The sequence below is a fragment of the Taudactylus pleione genome, unplaced genomic scaffold (genome assembly GCF_031769625.1).
Source record: "Taudactylus pleione unplaced genomic scaffold, aTauple2 ptg000887l, whole genome shotgun sequence".
NCBI lineage: Eukaryota > Metazoa > Chordata > Amphibia > Anura > Myobatrachidae > Taudactylus > Taudactylus pleione.
Genome location: NW_028285288.1, coordinates 835942 through 863252, shown reverse-complemented (window position 1 = coordinate 863252; position 27311 = coordinate 835942). Strand labels below are relative to the sequence as shown.

General features: G+C 46.3%; 1 protein-coding gene across 1 annotated transcript in view; it reads left to right on the top strand.

Moving 5' to 3' along the window:
- Positions 1 to 25762, top strand: part of PAMR1 (peptidase domain containing associated with muscle regeneration 1) — a 107284-nt gene extending 81522 nt beyond the window's left edge. The window contains exons 6-11 of the mRNA XM_088459027.1: positions 1052 to 1159; positions 10420 to 10632; positions 16494 to 16560; positions 18666 to 18898; positions 22037 to 22329; positions 24251 to 25762. Of these exons, the coding sequence (XP_088315153.1) occupies positions 1052 to 1159; positions 10420 to 10632; positions 16494 to 16560; positions 18666 to 18898; positions 22037 to 22329; positions 24251 to 24787 (1451 nt within the window). The 3' untranslated portion in view covers positions 24788 to 25762. The remainder of the gene's footprint in view (positions 1 to 1051; positions 1160 to 10419; positions 10633 to 16493; positions 16561 to 18665; positions 18899 to 22036; positions 22330 to 24250) is intronic.
- Positions 25763 to 27311: the final 1549 nt, after the last annotated feature.

Below are 27311 nucleotides of genomic sequence, written 5' to 3'. Positions count from 1 at the left end.
AATTCTTTATACTCCTGAAAATCCTGCAGTTGCTCAATATACACTGCCATATGTCCTTGAGAGTCAATCCCGCGTCCTTTCTGAATCGGCAAATGAGTGTCCCTGAGACTAGTAGTGATACATCCTTCCACCAAATGCTTCTTACCTGCTTTGGAAAATTTGAAAATAATGGATTGCGCTGACCTTATTGTTCATTGGCTCCCAACACAAATTAACCCTGTGTATGTGTGTGAGCATTTGATATATAGAGTGTAAGCTCCACTGGGGCAGGGACTGATGTGAATGGCCAAATATTCTCTGTGAAGCGCTGCGGAATATGTGTGCGCTATATAAACAGCTGGTAATATATAAATAAATATTATGGTCCTTGTATTGCTTGTTTTTATTTTTCTTATAATTGACGTCCACTGTGGATGTTTTTCTCATTTGAAGCACGGTCTTCTGTTATAAACTGTGGACTTTACAGGACATTAATGTTTTGTCTGAAGTTTACTACTGTTGAATGAACAGCGATCTCCTAAATCTGTGGCTGTATTTACACCGTCTGTTACTGAAGTGTGCTTTATGAAGAGAATTCAATCAGATACATTGTGTTCTGAGGACTCATGGGCTCTTTTACATGATTTTAAAAGAGTTTTTGGTTTATATGTATAACCTGCTTAGCTCTGAATAAATTGTGCATATTTTTATGCACAATCGTGGCTCAACATATTTGTCAATATACAGAATAAGGTCAGCGCAATCCATTATTTTCAACATTTCCAATCTTTCCTTGAGTGTATTACAGGAACCCTCGTTTGTTCTGCTACAGACTTTTTTTTCCTGTTTTTATTGATGTATCCAATTAGTGATTGATTGGAGCTTAACTAATCAACTAACCACTCGGTATACCCTATCTACTGTGAACCTAGCCATTCTTGGTGCTAATAGAAACCTTAATATTTGGTCTAGTTTTTCTTGCCTGCTTTGCATGTTAACATTTTACTTGTTGCAAAAATAGTGCAACCAAATCAGTGTGTTTAAATGTAATATCATAGCATGTGTCTTACAGTATGTTCCTCATCTCCTTGCCTTCATGATGGGAGGTGCATTGTGGAGAAGACCGGGACCTATAAGTGCGCATGTCTAGCTGGGTATACTGGAAGACACTGCGAGAGTGGTAAGTATCGCATATTGCTAGACAGCACACCCTGTGAGTACTTTCAAAACCTGTTTTGGTCTCTTTGTAGATTGACTGAGGTACTAATTAAATAATCTGTGCTTAACTATGGATATCCTGAAAACTTGGACTGTTAAGACCGAGTTTGGGAACCATTTGAGGACAGAGTTTTGGAACCACTGGTCTAGAGCTATTGACTGTATCCATTTCAGCAGTACAACATGTTTTGTTCCAATTACAGCTGGAGTTTTAATAAATACCGTGAGGCAAGTTGTTAGCCCAGGGTCACAATTCAGATTCCCCCAATAAAGCTGCTGGCAGACAATTGTCTAGAACTATTAACAAGTTAGATATTGTTTCAATACAAATTAGTAAATTAAGTTGTAAGGCAAACAATCGTTCCGTTACAGTGCAGGAAGCCAGGATTTGTAAATGCAAGCTGGCGAGGTTCCATCCTTATAATAATGAGAAAATTGTAATCATTGAAAATGTTACAAACATTAATACTCTAAATTGAGGTTCTAAGGAACTAGGAGGCCACTTGCAAACATGCCACAGAACAGTCCCTGATCAAACGTCAAGTTGGGTTGAATTTCCTAAGCTACTAATTGTGGCAGAATTTGCATCTCTATTCAAGTATCAAACACGTAGCAAAAGATTGTCAGGTAAACTCTACTGCGACCATAATGGCTCATGTAATGCATCATAAGTGAACATGGAGGATTACGGAAGAGAATATACTAACTAGGGGTGTGCACCGGCCACTTTTCGTGTTTTGTGTTTTGGTTTTGGATCTGGATCTTTCTTCGTGTTTTGGATCTGGATTGGTTTTGCCAAAACCACCCTTCCGTGTTTTGGGTTCTGGGTTTTGTGTTTTGGATCTGTATTTTTTTTAAAAAAAGCATAAAAACAGCTAAAATCACAGAATTTGTGGGTTTTTTTGCTCCTATGCTATTATTAACCTCAATAACCTTAATTTCCACTCATTTCCAGTCTATTCTGAACACCTCACACCTCACAATAGTGTTTTTATATCCAAAAGGTTGCACCGAGGTAGCTGGATGACTATGCTAAGAGATAAGAGTGGGAGCCACAAACACGTGGTCCATCTAGGAGTGACACTGCAGTGGCAGACAGGATGGCAGTTTGAAAAACTAGGCCCCAAACAGTACATAATTCAAAGAAAAAAAAGAGGTGCAAGATGGAATTGTCCTCCCACCCACCCTTATGTTGTATAAACAGGACATGCACACTTTAACAAACCAAACATTTCAGCGCCAGGGTCTGCCACACGACTGTGGCTGAAATGATTGGTTCGTTTGGGCCCCCACAAAACAAGCTGGCAATTAATCTGTCCCTGCACAAACTGGCTCTACGGAGGCAAGATGTCGTCCTCATCCTCCGATTCCTCACCCTCTTCAGTGTTGTGTACATCCTCATCCTCACAGAGTATTAATTCGTCCCCGCTGGAATCCACAACCACAGGTCCCTCTGTACGTTCTGGAGGCTGGTCTCCCTGGAAGAGTTGATAATTAATTTCATGAACATCATCTTCTCCACATTTTGTGGAAGCAACCTCCTACGCCTTTTGCTGACAAGGTTCCCGGCTGCACTAAACACACTTTCGGAGTACACACTGGAGGGGGGGCAACTCAGGTAAAATAGAGCCAGTTTGTACAGGGACCTCCAAATTGCTTCTTTTTCCTGCCAGTACAGGTACGGACTGTCTGACATGCCTGCTTGGATGCTGTCACCGATGTAATCCTTTAACAGACAGACGCACGCTTGTCGCTGCTGCTTTAAGGATGCAGGTGCGGCTACAGCCCACACATTTCACAAAGACAGAAAAAAAAAGAAGAATATTTTTATTGTTTGTGGAGCACACTTTGAGGGTTACACCACCCTTTAACAGGCAGACGCACGCTTGTCGCTGCTGCTTTGAGGACAGTATCATATGCAGTGACAGTAGACTTGTCAGAAATTGTTGCCACGTCCTTCAGTCCGGACCAGATGTCCAAACCGGCCCTTGACTTATGACACAGGCGCACACTTGGCGCTGCTACTGTGTTGCTGCACGTGCGGCTACATCGCACACAAGTCACAAACACATAAAAAAAATATTTTTTATTTTTTGGAGCACTTTGAGGGTTACACCACCCTTTAACAGACAGACGCACGCTTGTCGCTGCTGCTTTGAGGATGCAAGTGCGGCTACAGCCCACACAATTCACAAAGACAGAAAAAACAAAGAAGAATATTTTTATTGTTTGTGGAGCACACTTTGAGGGTTACACCACCCTCTAACAGACAGACGCACGCTTGTCTCTGCTGCTTTGAGGATGCAAGTGCGGCTACAGCCCACACAATTCACAAAGACAGAAAAAAAATAAGAATATTTTTATTGTTTGTGGAGCGCACTTTGAGGGTTACACCACCCTTTAACAGACAGATGCACGCTTGTCGCTGCTGCTTTGAGGATGCAGGTGGAATCTAGACGGGATTTGGAACCGGGGACACACTACCTCCATCAATTGTCTAAATCCCACTGCACTAATGGCGGATACCGGACCCACGTCTAACACCAACATAGCAGTCAAGGCCTCAGTTATACGTTTTGTTTCAGGATGACTGCTGTTGTACTTCATCCTCATCGCTAGGGACTGTTGGAGGGTCAATTGTTTAGTAAAATGGTGATGTTCCTACTTCCTCTCTGGGATGATGAACAACTCCCAGCAGCAGCAACAGCACTAGGAGGAAGTGGTTCTTGATCTTTCCCTATTTTATTTTTATCGGAGAAAGTTTGGTCCTCCATTTATGTTATATTGATATATACGTGCGGCTAAAGCGCACACAAACACAGAAAATATTTTTTTATTTTTGCTGGAGAGTAGTGCACTTTGTGGGTTACACCACCCTTTAAGAAATGAGCCAGCTGGCTCTTTACTTACGGGACACAGGCGCACGCTTGGCGCTGCTCCTTTGTTGATGCACGTGCGGCTACTGCGCACACAATTCACAAACACAGAAAAAATATTTTGTTATTTGGTTTGGAGTGTACTTTGGGGGTTACAGCACCCTTTAACGGTCAAGCCAGCCGGTCCTTTACTTATGACACAGGCGCACGCTTGGCACTACTTTGTTGATGCACGTGCGGCTACTGCACACACAATTCACAAACACAGAAAATATTTTTTTTTTTGGTTTGGACTGGAGTGTACTTTGGGGGTTACAGCACCCTTTAATGGTCAAGCCAGCCGGCCCTTTACTTATGACACAGGCGCACGCTTGGCACTACTTTGTTGATGCATGTGCGGCTACTGCGCACACAATTCACAAACACAGAAAAAATATAATTTTTTTAGCACTTGGGGGGAGCACCCCTGATGGACAGAGCACCCCCTGGACAACACTACAGCACCCCTTTAGGACTGAGACACTGCACAGGACTTTGGAGTGGACACAGCCCCTATGGAGAACTGACTGCACAACACAGTCCAGCCAGCCCCTATGGACTTTGAAGTAGTGGACACAGCCCCTATTAACAACAGCAGCACAGCACAACACAGCCAGCCCCTATGGACTTTGAAGTAGTGGACAACAGCAGCACAGCGCAGCACAGCACAACACTACTCTACACTACACTACACAGCCCAGCCAGCCCTAACTCCCACCCTCCCTCTTCACTGTCCACAGCCGAGTGAGAAAATGGCGCCGACGCGGGTACCTTATATAGGATCCAAAACCCGCGAGACCCGGAAGGCGGGATGATGACGTTTTGCCTCGATTTCAGATCCGAGTCAGGCGGGAAAAGTCGAGCCTGACTCGGATCTGACTCGGATCGGGGGGGTTCAGATTTCAGAAATCCGAACCCACTCACCCCTAATACTAACACATCAAAGAGTGTCTACAACAGTGACAGCTTAAGACACAGCACCACCTGCTGTCCTTCTCGTACAATTTCTCAAGCAATACTCTGCCTGAATCTGTTGCTATACTGACAACTAGGGACTGTCCCATCATCATGTGATTGGCACATGTCCCATTTTGCGGTAGGTACTTTCCTTGCAACTCACAATGGAGACCGATAGTGACAACAATTGTGACTCTAGGGTAAACACACTTACTGTGGTCACACCTGCTGGAGACATTACCTCACACTCTCCTAATGTATTGCAGCCTTAACTCCATCCCAAGAATATGTAACGACCAAACGTTGGGAGACTAATAACAAGGGCTAAACTGAGAGAATGACTATGAGGCCAGGTAAACTTTCAGTTTCAAGATCCTGGTAATCTACAGTAGATCACAAGTTCAGAAATACGAGGATCCACGCTCCAGAGCTAGTAAGAAGCCGGGTCTTTGTTACAGAAATACTGAGAAGTTTGCTGTGTATTTCTTATAGCTGTGCTGGTTCTACATCTATAGGATGACCAGGGCCGTAGCTAGGGTAATGCGGCCGGTGCCATCGCTCAGGGCAGCACAGGTCATCGGGCGCTGTTTGGGCCTGTCAAATTTCTGTTTATTATCATTCTCACTTGTAGCTTCCTCTTATTTCATTCCCAGCATCTCCTGGCCTCTCCTATCTCTTCCCTGGCCCTTCCCCATGAGGCCATGGCCCTCTCTCAGGTGCACTATATTATGTCCCTATTTATCCCCAGCATCTCCTGGCCTCTCCTATCTCTTCCCTGGCCCTTCCCCATGAGGCCATGGCCCTCTCTCAGGTGCACTATATTATGTCCCTATTTATCCCCAGCATCTCCTGGCCTCTCCTATCTCTTCCCTGGCCCTTCCCCATGAAGCCATGGCCCTCTCTCAGGTGCACTATATTATGTCCCTATTTATACCCAGCATCTCCTGGCCTCTCCTATCTCTTCCCTGGCCCTTCCCCATGAGGCCATGGCCCTCTCTTAGGTGCACTATATTATGTCCCTACTTATCCCCAGCATCTCCTGGCCTCTCCTATCTCTTCCCTGGCCCTTCCCCATGAGGCCATGGCCCTATCTTAGGTGCACTATATTATGTCCCTATTTATCCCCAGCATCTCCTGACCTCCCCTATCTCTTCCCTGGCCCTTCCCCATGAGACCATGGCCCTTTTTTGGGTGCATTATGTCCCTTTGAAAAATGAGGGGGCGCTAATGCTCTTTCTGCCACAGGGTACAAAAAGTCTAGTTACGGCTCTGAGGATGACCCGTTCTTCTTATCGAGATGGGACATGTGCTGTCAGTACAGAAATAACATAAATAGTTGCAAAGGGGCAGCACGCACCCCTCCCTTCCAAATTCTATTATCAACCCCAGCACAAGCCAGCCGTATTATCCCTATAATAGGTACCTCCATTATAATCATCCCCTGCTCCCGGACTGATCAGTACAGGGCTGGTGTCTCTAATACAGCTTATATGTCCTCGACTCATCAGTCCAGGCTCTGACTACTTCTCTCACTAACCCACCTATGTAGAGAAGAAAGACACCAGAGGCATGGGAAAAGGTGACCAGTCATTATTAAATAGAACCGGCAACAACATGCCTGTTTATTATAGGACCACAAATTCCAAATTGCTGTGACTTTTAGTTCTACAGCAGCGGAACAGGTTGCCCAATTCTGGGACTTCTCAGGCAAAGAGATAGTGAGTTACTTTGGGAGCTGCAGGCTTTTATTCTATCCTCATCAGATGCCTTTTATTTCCCACTGATACAAATATACTACAGCTATAAAGTCCAGTACACTACAGAGTGGTCTCTGGGCCTGATTCAGAGCCGGACGCTCTGACCAGAGCGCTCGCTCTGAATCAGGGCCCTCCTCCATTAAAATGGAGCGTCCTCCTGGATGCTCGTGTAGCTGTGGGTCACCACCCACAGCATATATGAGTGTCCAAAAAGATGGTCGCGATGGTCTTGACCATCTCGACCATCGGACTTGCGACGGAGACCCTGCAGTAGCCTCTCGCTGCCACAAGCCCTGGAGTGATTTTGGCTATCAGAGCCAAAATCACTCCCACTGACATCACTAGTGATGTCAGTGGGGCCGGCTTCTGACGGAAGGCATTCCCATGGGAACGCCTCCGTCTGGCAGGCACGCCCCCGGCACGCCCACCAAAGGGGGCGTGCTGTCAATCAACATCGACAGCACGCCCCCTTTGGTGCGAGACCCGGAGCGACAGCTTGGCTGTCGCAGTCCGGGTCTCGCGCATGCGCACAACGGAGCTCCCTCTGTCGTGCGCATGCGCAGTGGGGAACGTCGACCCACTTGCGAGCGTACTGCCGCTTGCGAGTGGGTCTGAATGACCCCCTCTGCCAGTTGTTCCTCAGCCGCTGCGGAGTGGGAGATTCCAGGCGGTTTATATACGGGCAGTGAGATAAACAGCCGCCACCAACATGAACATCTCCGTGATCCGTAAACACGGATTTATATTGGCAGCCTCGCGCAGATCTACAATGGGTGTAACAACGGGTGATGGGTTACATATGAACAGTTACACATTTCTCCCTGTTTAGGAATGATGCTTCTAGCCTACGTGATCCAAGTAGATATTCTCTTTTGATCAGTCCAGTACAATATGCGCCATGATAATAAATGTTGATGCCTGGTTGCTGTGCGCTATTTGTGCTGTGTTCTAGTTCTGCCTTTTAGGCTGCCATGTCTGCGGTGCGCTAACGCACAGTTTACCTTCTTGCGGCGGTTATAGCACCCCGTGAGAATGTCTCCATAGAGTTTCACTAGTCCCAGTCTACACATAGAATCAGCTGCGATCAGCGCAGCAGATGGAGAGCCATGCTGTCCGTATGCAACCTGGCCGTGTACATATCACACACGCCTAGGTATAACGGGACGTTACTGTGCACATATATATTACAGTTGTGTCGTAGGCACCGTGTCGGGCATAAAAGATGCCCCTTCTCGTGTGCGCCCAGTTGCTCATTATATTTTGTGTAAGTCACATCTTATGTGCAACCTCCCCGGGAGTGCAGAGATGCATGCTGGGATGTCAGAAGGTGCTGTGCATTTGCCTTCAAACCAGAGTCCTCTCCACTCCCTTATTCTACTCCACATGCCAATGAACGCCTCTGCCCTGCCTCTCCAAGCGCAATGGGCGCTGCAGCATGCAGCAAGTTTTGCACAAAACACGTATTTAAAATGCACAAACGCACCTGCGCCAAGTCTAAAAATAGCCGCATAACTGTACTTACACCAGACAGATGCCAAAAAGCCAGTGGTTCCCAAACTTTTTTGAATCACGGCGTCCTACAGTATCGGCAATGTTTTCATGGCAACCCCTAAGCCAAAAGTTTCTTCTTGAGAAATTCAGAAAAAAATTTAGTAAAGTGAAGTCAATTGTGCTGACCGGTCATCCTTGGGTTCAGTTATGTGATGGTGGACAGGTGTGCGCTTCTGTTTGTCCACATATTTACATTACATTGACCATAAATAATTTGATTTGGTGCTGGACCACCAACCTGAGGCACCGCTGCAAGTGTCCCGAGGCACCCCAGGATGCCACGGCGCACATCTTGGGAAACACTGCAATAAGCATTTTCTACAGTGACATTTACTGGTCAGGAGTGGTACTGCAACCACTGTGATGTTTTTTTTCTCACCAGTCAGATTGTTGTAGATTTGGAGGGTTTTTGTTGGTATTGTTTTGACAAGTTTAAACAAAAATCGTGGCGTCACTCTGGCAATTTTGGATTCCAAGATGCGGGATGAAATAGCCCGCAATTTGGAGGATGAGCCGCGACAACATGGCAATATCCAGCGCGTTTTGAAGCCAGACATCACAGCGTTCCAGTGTGTTTACAGCGACTTATAAAAAGAATAAAAGTCCCGCACCATGGCGCGGCCTAGGCTGGTCAAGTATTCAATATAATATTGTATTTACTTTAATGCAAAGTGGTCGCAGTCATGTGCTCAGTGCGCACTTTTCAAGCCATGCTCCTTGTCCACATCGCTATTCTCACGGGATGGCGCAAACATTTTATACCTCGCCTAATCTTTCTTTATACCTCACATCCATTCTTTGCCCGTAAACCTGTGCCGATACCTGTAAAATGTATTTCGCTTGTGCAAAAGGAGATGAATAATACCATTGGGAAAAAATGATCGTAGAATCTCTTTAAACCTCAATTGTCTGCTTCTATTTAGGTGACTCTGCAGAGGGGCAGACGGCTCCAGATTGACTTTATATGCAATTTATCAGGACAGGGAGAAAAGTGTGTTTCATTGTTAATCATCAGAGTACATGAACATTTCATGGGCATTTTATTCATTAATCCTGCAGCCCAGATGCTTCCTGTCACTCTCCTCCTCGCTCATTATAATTGAATTTTTTGATGCGAGCAATTTTGTCGTGATTCCGAGAATTAGTTTCTCGTTTTGTCACTTGAGGATTATCCTGAAATCTTGTCTCACTGTATAGTTTATCCCAGTACCTGGCACAGTGTGTAAGACTTCTGTACAACCTGGTTTGATATATATTGTGCAAATAATGTCAATTTGTACGAGGGCTATTAATGCAATCAGCACACAGCAGGTCCTGTAACAAGCTTGCCAATCACACAGGACTGAGGTCTTGATCTCAATTATGGCGGAGCTAAGTGAATTTCGCAGTAAATGTGATAAGACTGAGGTTCGTGTTGTGACAGACAGAAGCTTTAGAACCGCAGCACAAGTTTGGAGTAACCTATTGTCCTGTGTGTAACTGACAAATTGCGATCGCTGAAAGTAAAGTATGTTTATCCCGAGAGTACGGATTTATGTGAAAGCCCAACTAAATCTAAACTACATGTAAAACATAAGAATGATCTTCTATAAAGCTGTTTATCCCAGTAATGGAGCGATGTATAAACTGTGCATGATGGGCCTCATCCAGAATGTCTTTCGTTCAGCTGCTGGTAGACTGTCGCTGCCAGCATCCGATTTCGATGTCATGCGCATGCGCGGTGGTCTGCCTGTTCATGAGCATGAATGTTAAACTCTGCGGGGACCCCGCAGTGCCTGGAAGGCTTCGCTGAAGCCGGAAAGGCTGCTGCCGCGTTCCCATTGCCGACAATCTAAACATAGCGAGAGCGTAACAGTGACAATCACCGGTAATCTTAGATTACCGCTGTTTGTTAAATATTGAAAACATGACATAACCCCTGTAGCAAGTGGTAAGAGGGTGATGTATCATTGATAAATGGGACCCTATGTATTTTTAGGTTTATTGGTCTATGAAACACAAGTGATGAAATCTGTCATGAAATGCGCCATTTCTGCTCTTAGTTATAGAGGAGAAGAGCTGCACGGACCCAGGAAATCCGCTCAACGGCTACAGGAAATTGTCCGAACAAGGGGGTCCTAGACTCGGGCGACATGTCAATATAGGTTCCACCATCCACTACTTCTGTAACAACTCTCATGTTCTGAGCGGAAACCAGGAGAGGAAGTGTCTGGAGACGGGTCAGTGGTCCGGGAAGCAGCCTGTCTGCATTAAAGGTACTGATCAGTCAGAGTGATGGATTAAAGACACATTGACATAGGCAAAATATGCACCACTATGACCTTATATATCAACATATGTTACAAACAAGAACTCAACCAAATATGCTGGAATGTGATCCATATCATAACTGTATAATGCCATGGGTGTAACTACCATTGGTGCAAGGGGCGCAGCTGCTATGGGGCCCAGAGCTGGGGGCCCCATCTTCCTTGTCAAAGTTACATGTGTTCATTTTTTTCACCATTGGATAGTTGGGGCCTTCAAATACCTAGCTATGCCCCTGTATAATAATTTGTAATTTACTAGCAGAAGTATATGTGCCTGGGTTACACCAGGAGAGAACAGTATTATATGTGCCTGGGTTATACCAGGAGAGAACAGTAGTATATGTGCCTGGGTTACACCAGGAGAGAACAGTAATATATGTGCCTGGGTTACACCAGGAGAGAACAGTAGTATATGTGCCTGGGTTACACCAGGAGAGAACAGTAGTATATGTGCCTGGGTTACAGCAGGAGAGAACAGTAGTGTATGTGCCTGGGTTACACCAGGAGAGAACAGTAGTATATGTGCCTGGGTTACACCAGGAGAGAACAGTAGTGTATGCGCCTGGGTTACAGCAGGAGAGAACAGTAGTGTATGTGCCTGGGTTACACCAGGAGAGAACAGTAGTGTATGTGCCTGGGTTACACCAGGAGAGAACAGTAGTATATGTGCCTGGGTTACACCAGGAGAGAACAGTAGTATATGTGCCTGTGTTACACCAGGAGACAACAGTAGTATATGTGTCTGTGTTACACCAGGAGAGAACAGTAGTATATGTGTCTGTGTTACACCAGGAGAGAACAGTAGTGTATGTGCCTGGGTTACACCAGGAGAGAACAGTAGTGTATGTGCCTGGGTTACACCAGGAGAGAACAGTAGTATATGTGCCTGGGTTACACCAGGAGAGAACAGTAGAATATGTGCCTGGGTTACACCAGGAGAGAACAGTAGTATATGTGCCTGGGTTACACCAGGAGAGAACAGTAGAATATGTGCCTGGGTTACACCAGGAGAGAACAGTAGAATATGTGCCTGGGTTACACCAGGAGAGAACAGTAGTATATGCGCCTGGGTTACACCAGGAGAGAACAGTAGAATATGCGCCTGGGTTACACCAGGAGAGAACAGTAGAATATGCGCCTGGGTTACACCAGGAGAGAACAGTAGAATATGCGCCTGGGTTACACCAGGAGAGAACAGTAGTATATGTGCCTGGGTTACACCAGGAGAGAACAGTAGTATATGCGCCTGGGTTACACCAGGAGAGAACAGTAGTATATGTGCCTGGGTTACACCAGGAGAGAACAGTAGTATATGTGCCTGGGTTACACCAGGAGAGAACAGTAGTATATGTGCCTGGGTTACACCAGGAGAGAACAGTAGAATATGCGCCTGGGTTACACCAGGAGAGAACAGTAGAATATGCGCCTGGGTTACACCAGGAGAGAACAGTAGTATATGTGCCTGGGTTACACCAGGAGAGAACAGTAGTATATGTGCCTTCAATACCCTGGAAAAAGTCCAGAATAATGGATTTTACCTTTATTGCCTGCTATCTGGAATTGACCACACAGTATAAGACATGTGATGCTTCCTAGGCATCTGCGGTAGACAGATAGCAGACATCTCTCTTTTGTTCGTTCTCTCTCCCTCTCTCGTTCTCTCTCCCTCTCTCGTTCTCTCTCTCACTCATTTTCTCCCTGTCTTGTTCTCTCCCTCTCTCTCTCTCTCTCCGAATGTTCTCTGGGACTTTTATCCGGATTACACTTGTGCGGTTAGATAAATTGAAAGTGGATATTTTCAGAGTAATTCCATTTTCAGTTGAGGGTAATTGCTGAATATAATGGGAGAAATATGTGTAAGGCTGTCTTCTGTACCCTCCGTCCGCCCACGGCTGGATTAGGGAAGCAGACAATAGCCTATAAGCACCGCTGCTGCCGCCGTCTGCCAGGCGGATGGCAATCCAGGAGGACTAGTCATTTTGTAGATGAAATGAGTGGGAATAAAGTAGGGAGCACAATGAGAGAAATATTCACCTTTTACCTTGAGATTGCTGGTTGCATTGATGAGTGGGTGGATCTCATGTCTCAGGTGCTTCATATTGCAGCTTTCTGTGGTCCTATTCTGTTTTTTATGACCCTCCGGTGCCTTAGTGCCCATCTATGAGACGTGACGTTCGTACACTAGGCTGTTTATGTAGAGGGCACCTCCAGTAAAGGCCTTCATGTGGGAAAGCCTATGTGACTATATTGCAACCATATTAGGATAGATAAATACACCACTCTTTATGCATTAATGTTTCACAATATGGATTCTATGTACATACATTATCAGTTTACCTCAGCCAGACAATTAATATGGCAGCTGCAACAAAGTAGCCTCTCGGCAGCGCAAATGCAGTCTTGGACCTGCTACGTGCCACAGTGTTGGCTTGTTGGGGCACATTGGTTTGTGGAGTAAGATAAACTAATGTATTATGTATTTATTAACAGTACCCTGTATATAGCGCCTACTTATTACACATCGCTTTACAGAGAATATTGTTATCATCTACATAAGTTTATATGTTCCCTCCTGCATGAACACACACAGACCGGGATTATATTGTCAGAAGCCAATATAGCTACCAGTATGTTTTTAGGAGTATGGGTTGAACCCCAGGGAACCTGGAGGAAACCTACGCAAACATTGGGAGAACATACAAACTCTATACAGAGCCCTAGGGGTAAATTTACTAAAGTGAGAGTTTTTAGAAGTGCGTTTTAGAAGAGATGTTGCCCATAGCAACCAATCAGATTCTAGCTATTATATGCTATAAGGTGCTAGTTAAATGTTAAGTAGAATCTGATTGGTTGCTATGGGCAACATCACTTCTAAAAACTCTCACTTTAGTAAATTTACCCCCTAGTCCAGTGGTTCTCAAACTCGGTCCTCAGGACCCCACACAGTTCACTTTTTCCAGGTCAGCCAGCAGGAGCACAGGTGTGTTCATTACTCACTGACACATTTTAAAAGATGCACAGGTGGAGATAATTATTTCACTTGTGATTCTGTGAGGAGAACTGCAAAGCATGCACTGTTTGGGGTCCTGAGGACCGAGTTTGAGAACCTGTGCCCTAGTCTAAACTGAACCCATGACCCCCAATGCTGTGAAATAGCAATGCTAACCCCTGCACCACTGTGCTGCCGATTCATTTTGTGAAGCAGCACAGAAATTAGAGGGTGAAGAGTCCCCCGCTGTGTAAGGCTTATATATTTGATGGGACCAGTTATTCCCTGCATTGCCACCCCTGACCAAAGACCTATAAATATAAGGAACTAGAAAACTCCATGCACGCCCACCCAACATCTTTTGGGCATTGGCTTTAAATCTCTGCTCTGTGTTTTGACATTGCATAGGAATGGCCGCACGCTGCCATATGCAGCCACACACAGGCACTGTTAGTGGCAGTGTGGGACTGCAGGGAGGCGGCCAGCAAGCGCTATGTATGAGTGACTGCTGACAGCTCAGACATTTATGTGCAGTGTTCAATGGAATGGTACTTCAGTAATCTGTATCCCCTGCAGAAGGGAGGTGCTGGGGCTAAAGGAAACCCAAATTCATCTAAAAAATGATAAATACTTACTCTGGATGCTTCTGACTGGCTACACAGTGAGTGTCTATCTCATATCTATTTATCTATCTATCTATGAGGGTCATTCAGACCCGGTCGTTAGCGCCGATGCGCTCAGACCGGGTTGATGTCACCCCACAGAGCATGCGCACGACGGCGCCGTCGCCGTCGTGCGCATGCGTGAGACCCGTTACGACTGACAGCGCTGGTCGTAGCGGGTCTCGATCCAAAGGGGGCGAGCTGTCGATGTTGATTGAAAGCTCGCCCTGTTTGGAAGGCGGGCCGGGGAGTGGCAGCCCAAACGGGGGCGTTCCCATGGGAACGCCTACCGTTTGGGGGCGGCCCCACTGACATCACTAGTGATGTCAGTGGAGAGCTTCCGGCTCAGACAGAGCCAGAAGCTCTCCGGGGCTTACGACAAGGGAGACCCTACCCTAGGGTCTCGTCGTAAGCCCCGATGGTCGCGATGGTCTTGACCATCGACACCATCACCTTAGGCGGTCGTAAGGCTGTGGGTGTTAACCCACAGCCTTACCACCGCAAAGGAGGCCGTCTTGAAAATTCAAGATGTCCTCCCCTCATTCAGACCGACCGCACGCTCTCTGCGACCGGCTCTGAATGAGGTCCAATGTATCTATCTCATATATATCTATCTATTTATCTATCTATCTGTCTCTATTTATCTATCTATGACACTCCATGGGTCCCAGTGTTATTTTAATTACCATGACTTCCTCTACGAGAGGCTTGGGAAGAACCCCAGTGCTTTTCCAAGCAGATCTCCCTGTTATTGGGGAACTATCCCAGGCTGTATAGTGAGCGTTTTGTTGCCAATTACTGGAATCTGCTGAGTTGATGGGACCCATTTGAGCTTCCATGTTGTACTGAAGAGGAGTCACGTTTTTTTCTTAGGCACACTCCAAGCAATGCAGCAAGCTTCACACACCCAAACGTGGCAGAAGTATGAAACACCGTTTACCTGTCCCCTCTCTCATAATTTATTACATGTCTGTCACTGAACGGAGCGGAACTAATGGGGCAGCGGGTTGTATTTTGATGTGATGTTTACGCTTTTGCACAGAGAATAACGCTATTATACTCCACGGATTTCCCTAGCCCTCCACACACTGAGGCACATTGAGGCACAAGTTTGCCTTTGTGGTGGCAGAGCGTAGCACACTCGTTAATCTAACTGGACGGAGCATTGCGGAATATTGGTGCAAGGCCATGCTGGTTTTCCATGTTCCTCTGTACACGACTTCTATGTGCAGAACATCATCCTGCATTTGCCTAATATAATAATAATAAAAAGTAAAACAAAAATCATTATTAGAGCAACAATCCCACGAAACAGGCTCTTAGTTAAATACCTTTAATTATACATCAGATGAACATTTTCTTCAAGGTCTTCCTACAAATCATTATCTCCTTTTCAAAAACTCTCTGAAGGGTAGATACTTATGGCTGCCAGACGCGCGTACACAGACACAATGTCATGTGACAGGAGAGGGGTTGAGAAGGTGGGTAAAGGTTTTCCAGTGCACTAGAGCTCAAAGGGGCAATTGAAAATCTCACTTGGGGCGGGATGTACTACGCATTGCATTTTGGATGCAGGACATACCACCACTTATCGGGTACATACTGGTGTGAATAACACCGGTATGTACCTAAAATTGCTCTTCTGAAAAGAGCTGTCCTTTGCAATGATTGGACACCTGGGTTTATGACCCAGATGTCCCCCAGAAGTCTCTCTGCGCATGCGTTGGGTGATGCGCACATCACGGGGGAACACTGGGATGAATCCAATTTGGATTCCTTTCAATGAACATTGTGGTGAGAAGCTCATAGGCTTCTATTGTATAGATGGAGTTGCCTAACTGGTCCAAGCTCCAGGAGGTGTCGCATTCTGGAACTTGGTACCTATGGGGAATGCGGCCAAAACGCCGAAAAACGGCAGTTTTATGCATTTTGTTTGACTTCTCCCTTTAGTACATCCCGCGCTAAATCATGTGCTAAGTGACTGTGGTTGTCATGGTAATCACATGACACTGTGCAGGATTATAAATCGGTAATAGAAGAAATATATAAACCAAGCCCGTCACATGATGTATATTAGAAATAACCCCGCTGATTTTCCCCTAGGATTACTGCTTAAACAAAGAGACGCTGACATCTAATTTTTATTTTTTTTTCAGCTTGCCGGGAGCCCAAGATTCCTGATCTGGTGCGTCAGAAAGTGCTGCCTTCGCTAGTTCCGTCACGGTGAGCTCTTGCGATTACTGTTTCTGGCGCTGTATGGTGTAAGCCGATCTACTTACTAAACATGAAATACATCATTAGTTGTATCTGAAAAAAAAAAAAAGAGGATTGTGCATGTAAGGGATAATCCAGCCTTATGTCATGCATTTTGTGCATTCCCTATATAATCCATCTCTACCTTGGAGACTATGGGGTTCTGTGACATATGATTGTAAAGTACGTGTAGATGAAAAAAAAAAAATCAATATATAGTACAGAAAATTGATTGCCCTCTGCTGCGGCAAAGATTACTGCTGCGTCGCCAGGTCACATAGGGATCACAACAATAACATAATATATCTAAAACATGTCTTCCATATTCAGTATTTGTGATACATGTGTGTGTGAGCCCTGCAGAATGATTAATATGTTCACAACTTTTTATATGATTTTAGCTGTTGATCCCTATACAGTATATTTTTGTTGTTTTCCTGTCAATCCCTATGAATTCTGTAATCAGATGTATTAAATGATGTGTTGGAATGTAGCACAAATGTAATGTAAACCATAACAACCGGACATTTAATTTTATTGCTCTGGCCTCACAAGCCGCAATATCTACGGTGATACATAAAATTTTAAATATTGCAGCGTGTGGACTTTTGTCATTTACTCAATGGCCTCAATAAAGTTGGTTCATGTGGGTTATAGCTTTTACCTCTGTTCACATGATATGATTACATCATCTTAATATAGGGAAATTCTGTATAGAAGCACTTTATCAGGGGCACAGATAGGGGGGGAGGACTTGATGGCGGGGCCCGGACCCCCAAACCTCCCTCCCATACCGGTCAGCGGCAGCAGCGTGTGTCTCATCCAGCTCAGCTCAGCGCTGGGTTGCGGTAGGTCCTGGGAGACTGCTGATGTTGGTTACCCGCGGCCGCAGTCTCTCCTTGCTCTGGATTTGCTCCTGGTTGAGCGGCACATTACAATTTTTTTTTTCTTGAAAATTACCAAGAGGCGTGAGCACGCCTCCTTATATTAGGCCACGCCCACCAGAAGTACCAGGGCCCGGCACAGCGCTCTACGGCCCTGCACGTTATACTAGCATACACGTCTAGATCAGGGGTCTTCAAACTTGGCCCTCCAGCTGCTGTGGAACTACACATCCCAGCATGCACTGCCACCTTTTTGATATAACAGCATGCTAAAACTATGTGCAGTGCATGCTGGGATGTGTAGTTCCACAGCATCTGGAGGGCCAAGTTTGAAGACCCCTGGTCTAGATACTCCCTTATTATCTTTCCTATACTGTCCATTTCTAACCTCTGTCTTGCATGTGGCGCGGCACTGAGAAGGTGGCCGGCGGTAATATGTAACACCATCACTTGTGCTGGAGATACTATATATCACATCTTGTAACATCACTGTAGGACAGGGGTGGGGAACCTTTTTGCTACCGAGGGCCATTTTGATATATATAACATTATTCGCGGGCCCAGTGCAAGCCACGCCCCCCACATGTGACGTTACATAGGGCGGGGTCAATATCGCCGGTGATTACAACAATGCCGAGAGCATCCTGAGGATGCTCCGGGGAGCTGTAAGGGCACCGGTGTGACTGTCTGAAGTGTCCTAAGGACGCTCCAGAGAGCACTGCTGCATAGATTCTGGCTGTTGGATGCCATTCAAGGTACCCTGCCAGCCAGATGAGGCTAGCAGAAAAGAGCTCCAAGGGCCAGACCAAATGATTCTGCGGGCCTTATATGGCCCCCGGGCCTGAGGTTCCCCATCCCTGCTGTAGGAAATTAAAAAGATGCTAGTATCCTCCAGTACAGTAGGGGGCGCTGGCCACTTCTTTATTCCAGCTACTAGTTATGGAGTTGCAGATATTTGGTTTCTCATGTCACAGGGAGTCAGACGATTAGGTCAGAGACAGAAGTCTGTGGTATAAATAATCGCGGTGTCATTATTGTAAATTACTAGGCAGGAAAAATGTCCTGCTGGGACCCCTGTAGGGATGGATGACTGCATGCCCCTAACTGCACTGTACAGCGATACAGGCAAGAATGTTTTCCTTGATACCCCTGCCTGGGGCTGCACTGATGGACGTCCCCTGTTTTATTTAGGGAGACGCCTCTTCACCAGCTGTACTCCTCATCATTCACCAAGGAAAAGATTGACATTTACCCCACCAAAAAGACGTTACTGCCCCCTCTGGAGCTCCCTAAGGGGTACCAGCATCTTCACACCCAACTGCAATATGAATGTGCCTCTCCCTTCTACCGACGCACCGGAAGCAGCAGGAGGACCTGTCTGAAAACCGGCAAGTGGAGCGGGAGAGCGCCATCTTGTGTCCCCGGTAAGTGTCATTACTGATTCCTGGTGCAAATAGGGGAAATAGAAGATTATAGATTAGGAGGCATGGCTAGGGTTCAGATGAAATTGTTCTACAAGTAACAGTGTGAGTGTAACATGCAGAGCCATACCTATTCTACTGGAAACAGTGTGAGTGTAACATGCAGAGCCATACCTGTTCTACTGGAAACAGTGTGAGTGTAACATGCAGAGCCATACCTGTTCTACAGGAAACAGTGTGAGTGTAACATGCAGAGCCATATCTGTTCTACAGGATACAGTGTGAGTGTAACATGCAGGGCCATATCTGTTCTGCAGGAAACAGTACGAGTGTAACATGCAGAGCCATACCTGTTCTGCATGTTAGTGTAACATGCAGAGCCATAACTGTTCTACAGGAAACAGTGTAAGTGTAACATGCAGAGCCATACCTGTTCTACAGGAAACAGTGTGAGTGTAACATGCAGGGCCATATCTGTTCTACACGTAACAGTGTGAGTATAACAGGCAGAGCCATATCTGTTCTACAGGATACAGTGTGAGTGTAACATGCAGGGCCATATCTGTTCTGCAGGAAACATTACGAGTGTAACATGCAGAGCCATACCTGTTCTGCATGTTAGTGTAACATGCAGAGCCATAACTGTTCTACAGGAAACAGTGTAAGTGTAACATGCAGAGCCATACCTGTTCTACAGGAAACAGTGTGAGTGTAACATGCAGGGCCATATCTGTTCTGCAGGAAACAGTACGAGTGTAACATGCAGAGCCATACCTGTTCTGCATGTTAGTGTAACATGCAGAGCCATAACTGTTCTACAGGTAACAGTGTGAGTGTAACATGCAGAGCCATACCTGTTCTACAGGAAACAGTGTGAGTGTAACATGCAGAGCCATACCTATTCTACAGGTAACAGTGTGAGTGTAACATGCAGAGCCATACCTGTTCTACACGTAACAGTGTGAGTATAACAGGCAGAGCCATATCTGTTCTACAGGATACAGTGTGAGTGTAACATGCAGGGCCATATCTGTTCTGCAGGAAACAGTGTGAGTGTAACATGCAGAGCCATACCTGTTCTACACGTAACAGTGTGAGTATAACAGGCAGAGCCATATCTGTTCTACAGGATACAGTGTGAGTGTAACATGCAGGGCCATATCTGTTCTGCAGGAAACAGTACGAGTGTAACATGCAGAGCCATACCTGTTCTGCATGTTAGTGTAACATGCAGAGCCATAACTGTTCTACAGGAAACAGTGTAAGTGTAACATGCAGAGCCATACCTGTTCTACAGGAAACAGTGTGAGTGTAACATGCAGAGCCATACCTGTTCTACAGGAAACAGTGTGAGTGTAACATGCAGGGCCATATCTGTTCTGCAGGAAACAGTACGAGTGTAACATGCAGAGCCATACCTGTTCTGCATGTTAGTGTAACATGCAGAGCCATAACTGTTCTACAGGTAACAGTGTGAGTGTAACATGCAGAGCCATACCTGTTCTACAGGAAACAGTGTGAGTGTAACATGCAGAGCCATACCTATTCTACAGGTAACAGTGTGAGTGTAACATGCAGAGCCATACCTGTTCTACAGGAAACAGTGTGAGTGTAACATGCAGAGCCATACCTGTTCTACAGGAAACAGTGTGAGTGTAACATGCAGAGCCATACTTATTCTACAGGTAACAGTGTGAGTGTAACATGCAGAGCCATACCTGTTCTACAGGAAACAGTGTGAGTGTAACATGCAGAGCCATACCTGTTTTACAGTGCGAGTGTAACATGTAGAGCCATACCTGTTTTACAGTGAGTGTAACATGCAGAGGCATACCTGTTTTACAGTGCGAGTGTAACATGCAGAGCCACACCTGTTTTACAGTGTGAGTGTAACATGCAGAGCCACACCTGTTTTACAGTGCGAGTGTAACATGCAGAGCCACACCTGTTTTACAGTGAGTGTAACATGCAGAGCCATACCTGTTTTACAGTGTGAGTGTAACATGCAGAGCCATACCTGTTCTGCTGTAAATAGATGCACTAATGCACAGAACGCAGCTGCAGAAAGCGTATCCGGGCATAGGAGCGCCCACTACTGCCATCTGGTATCCGTCCGACGTCACGCACCAACGTACACATCTGTAACATAGACTCAGATTGGGCAGCTATGCAGCATATGTGGCAAGTCTGACCTGTCTCCAAACACAGCGTCTCCCCTGACATCCAGAGCGCTCTAATGCTGCAAAGGAGATCGCGGTGACTATTTATGCACGTCCATGTAACGGTGTTTAAATGGTCCCGACACTCCTGCGTTTGCCTAATCACCCCCGCTACCTCCCCCAAACGCTGACTACCTGTCACTCACTTTGTGAATGAATCCTCTGTGCGACAGTATTAGCAAAACAATTGCTGTGCGTGCGCAGTGCGGCTTACAGTTACACGCATGCGCAGTGGCAAACAATCGCGCGATCTGCGCAAATATCGGCATTGCGTAAATCTCTGAATCGGGGCTGCGAGTTTGGAAGATTTGTTGCAGGCAGGAATGAAACCTTTAATTTATAGGAAGTTACTGAAATTGACGTTCAGAAAAGGAACTCACAGGACACTATACCTGACCTAGCCCAAGGGAGGAGAACTTAATGTCCCAAAGGGAAGAGTGGGGTTCTCCATATTGGGGCGAGAGGGGATGGATGTGCTCTAAGCTTGTATTTTCCCCAGCTTGTCCCAAAGGTCAGGCGTGTACCAGACGCTAGGAAAATATACTGTTTTTTTATTTTTTAACATTGATTATAACCCGTAGCAACGATGTAAATGATGGCTTTTATTTTTTTAAATCGCACTAGAAAATGAATATTACAATGTTGTGCCCATGCTTTGCAATCTTTTGTTCCCAAGTTATTCATTTGTAAAGCAAAACAAATAATAGTCTATTGTAATAATTTGGCCCCGCGGAGCTCTGTTCCATTACAGTTTATGGGGGATATGGCTGCGCACTCACTAATTAGCACAAATACACAGACGCATCAGGCTGCCATTACCGATGACTTACAGAGGTGCTTTGCTGAACATTTCTAAGATAAAAATAAATAGTATTCTCTCTATCCTCAGCCATAATGACCAATTCTTTCTCTGTTTTCGCAGTTTGCGGGAAGCTGAGTAACTTCACGGTCCCCCAGATACCAGGAACGCGTTGGCCGTGGCAAGCTGCTCTGTATCGCAGGTCTAACGGGGTTAAAGACGCCAACCTGAGAAAGGGTGTCTGGGTCCTGGTGTGTAGCGGCGCCCTGTTAAACGAACGCACGGTGGTGATAGCCGCTCACTGTGTGACTGACCTCGGAAAGAGCACCATTATCAAGGTGTCAGACCTGAAAGTTGTGCTGGGGAAATTCTACAGAGACGACGATCGCAGCGAGAAGATGCAGCAGCATTTGCATGTCAGTAACCATGGCAACTGGGAGCAGGAATGTATAGGATGGCAGCGTTATTCCCAGGGGGTGCAGGCTGTGTTCACAACAATAGACGTGGGAAGGGGGCTGCTTTACTGCAAGGTCTTCCCAAAAGGCCCGTGATGTCTCTATTTATCTAAATTAATCCTGGGAGCACCCACCGTTCTGCCAGTGATGCCCCTTCTGCCTCCGTTCTGCCCCAGACATTCACGTTCTCACGCCCAGTCCTATATAGACCTGTGCTTTGTGACCCCGCAGAGTAAGAGAGAGAGAGTGTTGTACAATTCATTATAACTCCACATATGTCCCTAATTAAGCAGTAAATTATATTGGGTAAATAGTTGAACCGAGGGTCCTTGTCCCTTCTGGTACGCACTATGGTCCATTACTGAAAATAACTGTGACACCGGCTAGCGGCCATTTTCTTACCCCATTTAAGGGTGTACTCTATATGACTGTTACTCAGGCAGGGCCAATGGGATTATTACTGGGCACACATGCTGTTGGCGATAATGCCAGCAACAAAACAATCTGTGCGGGATGCGGTTAAAATCCCGACAGTCGGGATGCCCGGTGCTTAGAATGCCAGCGCCAGAATACACCTGTCAGAATCCCGGCATCGGCACCCCGACGGTACGTAACGGGGTTAGGGTTAGACACTTAAGGGATGGTAAGGGTTAGGCACTAGGTGGGGAGGGTTAAGTTTAGGCACCGGAGAGGGGGAGGTTTGTCTTAGGCACTAGTGGGGGAGGTTAGGGTAAGGCACCGGGGAGGGTTAGGGTAGGGAGAGGAGGAGTGTTAGCATACTGCCCTTTCGGGATGCTGGCGTCTGGATTCTGACCACCAGGATCACTTGGCATCACTTAGCCATCCATTCTTGGCATCACTTAGCCATCCATTCTGAACCCTGGCATCACTTAGCCATCCATTCAGCCAGGGCCGCAACTAGGGGGGGGCTAAGGGGGCACGTGACCCAGGTGCCGGACTTGAGGGGGTATCGGAGAGAGGCTGCCGGGAGGCTAGGTTGCTGCTCTTGTGGGTTTGGAGCCGCATCCTGGCCTTGAGAGACAGTCAGTCTAATGTGGTGACGGTCGCAAGCAATCGGGGCTCGCAGACCAGCAGCCAATCAACAGAGGCTGCCGGTCCATGAGCTCCAATTGGTTTGCGAGCGGCATCACATTACAATGACGGCAGTACTGACCGTTCCCCAGCGTGTGGCAGTCCCGTCCAGCGCCACCCTGAGCTCACCTGCGGCACAGCCCTGGTAGGTAAGAGAAGGGAGATGGTGCCTTACTGTGGCATAATGTAAAAGAGGCCTTACTGTGACATAATGTGTAAGGGTCCTTACTGTGGCATAATGTAAAAGGGGCCTTACTGTGGCATAATGTATATGGGGCATTACTGTGGCATAATGTAAAGGGGACCTTACTGTGTTGTATAATGTGTTGTAAGGGGCATTAGTGTGTTGCATAATGTGTTGTAAGGGGCATTACTGTTTCACAAAACCACACACCCTTTTTATCCTCGATGTTGTATTTTTTTGGGGGGGCGCCAAATTATGGTCTTGTCCCGGGTGACAAAAATCTTAGTTTCGGTGCTGCATACAGCCATCAGGGGTACTTGGTGAAGATTAGTTAGGTAGAATTAGATACTTTCTGAGAGACCCGTTTATAGCCCGGCAGTTGGAGATACATGTGCATTTCACTTGCTTCCGACTCTGCGTTTATTCCAGCGGCAGGCAGTGAGATGTGCATGTTGTACACAGGTACTTTCAATTAGCCCCCATCATGTTCCGACTGAACTGCAGTCATTGCGTTTTGAATGGCTGTTGAAATACATAACATTGCTCCCTGCAGCGATCGCTCTGTCCGTGTACACTGACCAGGTCCTGTATCTTCTATCTTTCCAGATCTCGGCAGTCATCGTCCACCCGAACTATGACCCCATCCTGCTGGATACCGACATCGCTGTCATTAAACTGCTGGACAAGGCCCGAGTCAGCGACTACGTGCAGCCAGTGTGTCTCACCTCCTCTTCAGAACTGGATCTGTCCACGCTGGACTCCAGGATCGTCATCAGCGGCTGGAGGATCCTCTCTGACCCCAAAGCCCCAGGATTCAAGAACGAGACGATACGAGCAGGTCTGGTGCTGCCTGTGGACTCCCTCATGTGTGAGCAGCAGTATGAAGAGTTCGGGATCTCAGTCAGCGTAACGGAAAGCATGTTCTGCGCCAAGCAGGTACCGGGAACCACACCCCAGATTTGTCCCTCGGAGACTGGCGGGATTGCTACTGCTCTGTTGCCCGGGACAGCGTCACCGGGGGCCACATGGCAACTAATAGGAATGGTCAGCTGGGGCTATGACAAAACCTGCCAACGAGAGCTCTTTACAGGTTACACGAAAGTCGTCGCTTTCAAAGACTGGCTGGAAAAAAATATGAAGTAGACTCTTCATTCTTCTGAGAATGGAACTTGCTTCCAGGTGTACATGGACCTAAGACGGAAGAATAGGCTGTGTCTGCCGAAAAAAAATTTTTTTCCCCTCATATTTATATATTCAACGATCTACGTCACAGTATCCTACATCTCTGGTTTTTGGCATGTATTTAGGATTTATTTAATAACATGGTACGAATAGCAATGCGGTATACCTAAGCAATCAACCAGACATCGGCTTTCAGCAGGCAGAGAAGACAGGCTAATGAAAGATGACATCTGATTGGCTGCTACGGTATACAGTACTTATTGATCTTTGTATTACATTAGATGAGCCGACCATTGATCCCCGGACTGTAAAGTATTCTAATCACATGATGCACGACCTTTAGAAACCCTATCATGTTGTGTTTCCCAAGTTCGGTTATAAGAGAAACCGAAAGATTACATAAGAAAAGAGGTGCTTTAAACCTCTAGGATGGGGGCCCGGCATGTATGCAAATTACTAGTTGGAGTTAGCCTATGGCAAGCAGGGGCGGGTTTTTAATAGGGACATTATATAAGGGGCTAGAAGTGTGGTCCAAAGCCTCTTTGTTTCCAGATTCCCCACCCTCCCCTGTTATATTTGGCATTTTGTTGTGGATTTTGTTTTTGTATGGCGGGAAAGAACGGCAGGTCACCAGTCCGGGTGCAATTATGAGTTGAGGGCACTCCCTTCGTTGACTGGTAGTTGGCTGTACCGACCTAACGGGGGGCAGTGTCGTCATCTAAAAGGGTAGGTAGTCAAGGTAGAGGGTGAGCGTTACCTTTTGTTGATGATATGGTTTACATGGTTACGTCTATGCACCCTGGGCGATCTACGCCTGCTATGCCTTTTGTTGTTTGTGTGTGGGCATAGCAGATTTGGTTGATTTCTGGCCGTCCAAACATCCTTAAATAAATAATAAATTATTATTATTGCTCCAATAAATCGCCATCAAGTTATCTGCCAAATCCACGTCTCGGTGTCTTTATTTTATTTGGATAAGTGTTTTGCACACATGACAACACCTCATCCGATAGGGATGCCGGACTGTAGATAGACAGTAATTAGTTAGACAATGTCTAGACCGACCCCAGTTGTTAGACAGTCAATAGATCGACAGGTACAAAAGGTCGACACACTAAAGGTCGACATGTAAGAAGGTTGACAGGTACAAATGGTCGACAGGGCCAAAAGGTCGACATGATAATGATCGACACAAATTTTTTTTATTTTTTTTTTAGGTTTAGGGTTAGGCACATAAGATGAGCCAGTGTCCAACGTCATTCCCTACCATCCAACGTCATTCCCTACCATCCAAGTGGGTACGGAGGGGGAATAAATCCATGTGGCTAGCGAAGCAAGCCATCGTGCCCGCAAGGGGCTCAATGGTATTTACGCAAAAAAAATGTCGACCATTTTCGTGTCGACCTTTTTCATGTCGATCTTTTGCCCCTGTCGACCATTTGTATCTGTCGACCTTCTTACACGTCGACCTTAAGTGTGTCGACCTCTTATACCTGTCGACCTTTTGTACCTGTCGATCTATTGACTGTCTAACAACTGGGGTAGATCTAGACATTGTCTAACTAATTTTTGTCTATCTCTTATACCACACCCATCCGATAGAAGGTTTATGTGCTTTTTTGTACATTAATATACTTCTCCAATAAATGTTAACTTATAAATCCTGGAGAATAAGGATAAGTGGTTAGAGCTGCACTCAGTATGCAGAATAAGATAATTAGTGACGGCTGGCGCCACACGTTTATATGTACATACATGTTACTGCTGATCTACAAGACCTATAGTAGGATATTGACATTAGCTAATAAACATATCAGGGGGCAATCTCTTCCCCCAAACTACATAGCTGGGAGCTACAAAATCAATGGTAAACCTCCACCGCAATGGGCACATACCCACATCATAGTTGCCGACATTCAGCTCCCACCTTCCGGGAGGGGGCTGAATGTCAGCTTACAGCGGGGGGCGTGGCCGCACTATAATGCCATTGTGGGGGCGTGGCCAGTGTGGGCCGGGGGTGTGGCCGCGAGATCGCGGCTCCGCCCCCTCATCACAATGCCGGAGTAAACGGCCGCGTCACCGGGCCTCCCCGCTGCGGGGGTTTCCCTAGTAACTCTGCAGGGGGGTAGGGAGGGATGGCGGCTTGCGGGAGGCTTGCCTGGCTTCCCGGGGGGCCGGGAGCGGCACCCGAAAATCGGGAGGGTAGGCAAGCCTGACCCACATGCTGACGACTAGAGCTGTTTCTCTATACACCTTCCAACGTATACTGTACCGTGATGCCATATGTCGTCCCGTCCCGCCCCATCGCACTGATTCTGAGAGCCCCCCCAAATGTATGTTTCATTGAAATGTTTATCAAAAATTGTGTCTAACAATTTTTAATGGTAAATTACTTTATTCACTGCTAAAATGTATTGAAAGTGAATGTAGTGCCCACTAGGGGAGTGATGAGTAAGTCGCAGGGGCACAGACCGTTTAGTGTTTT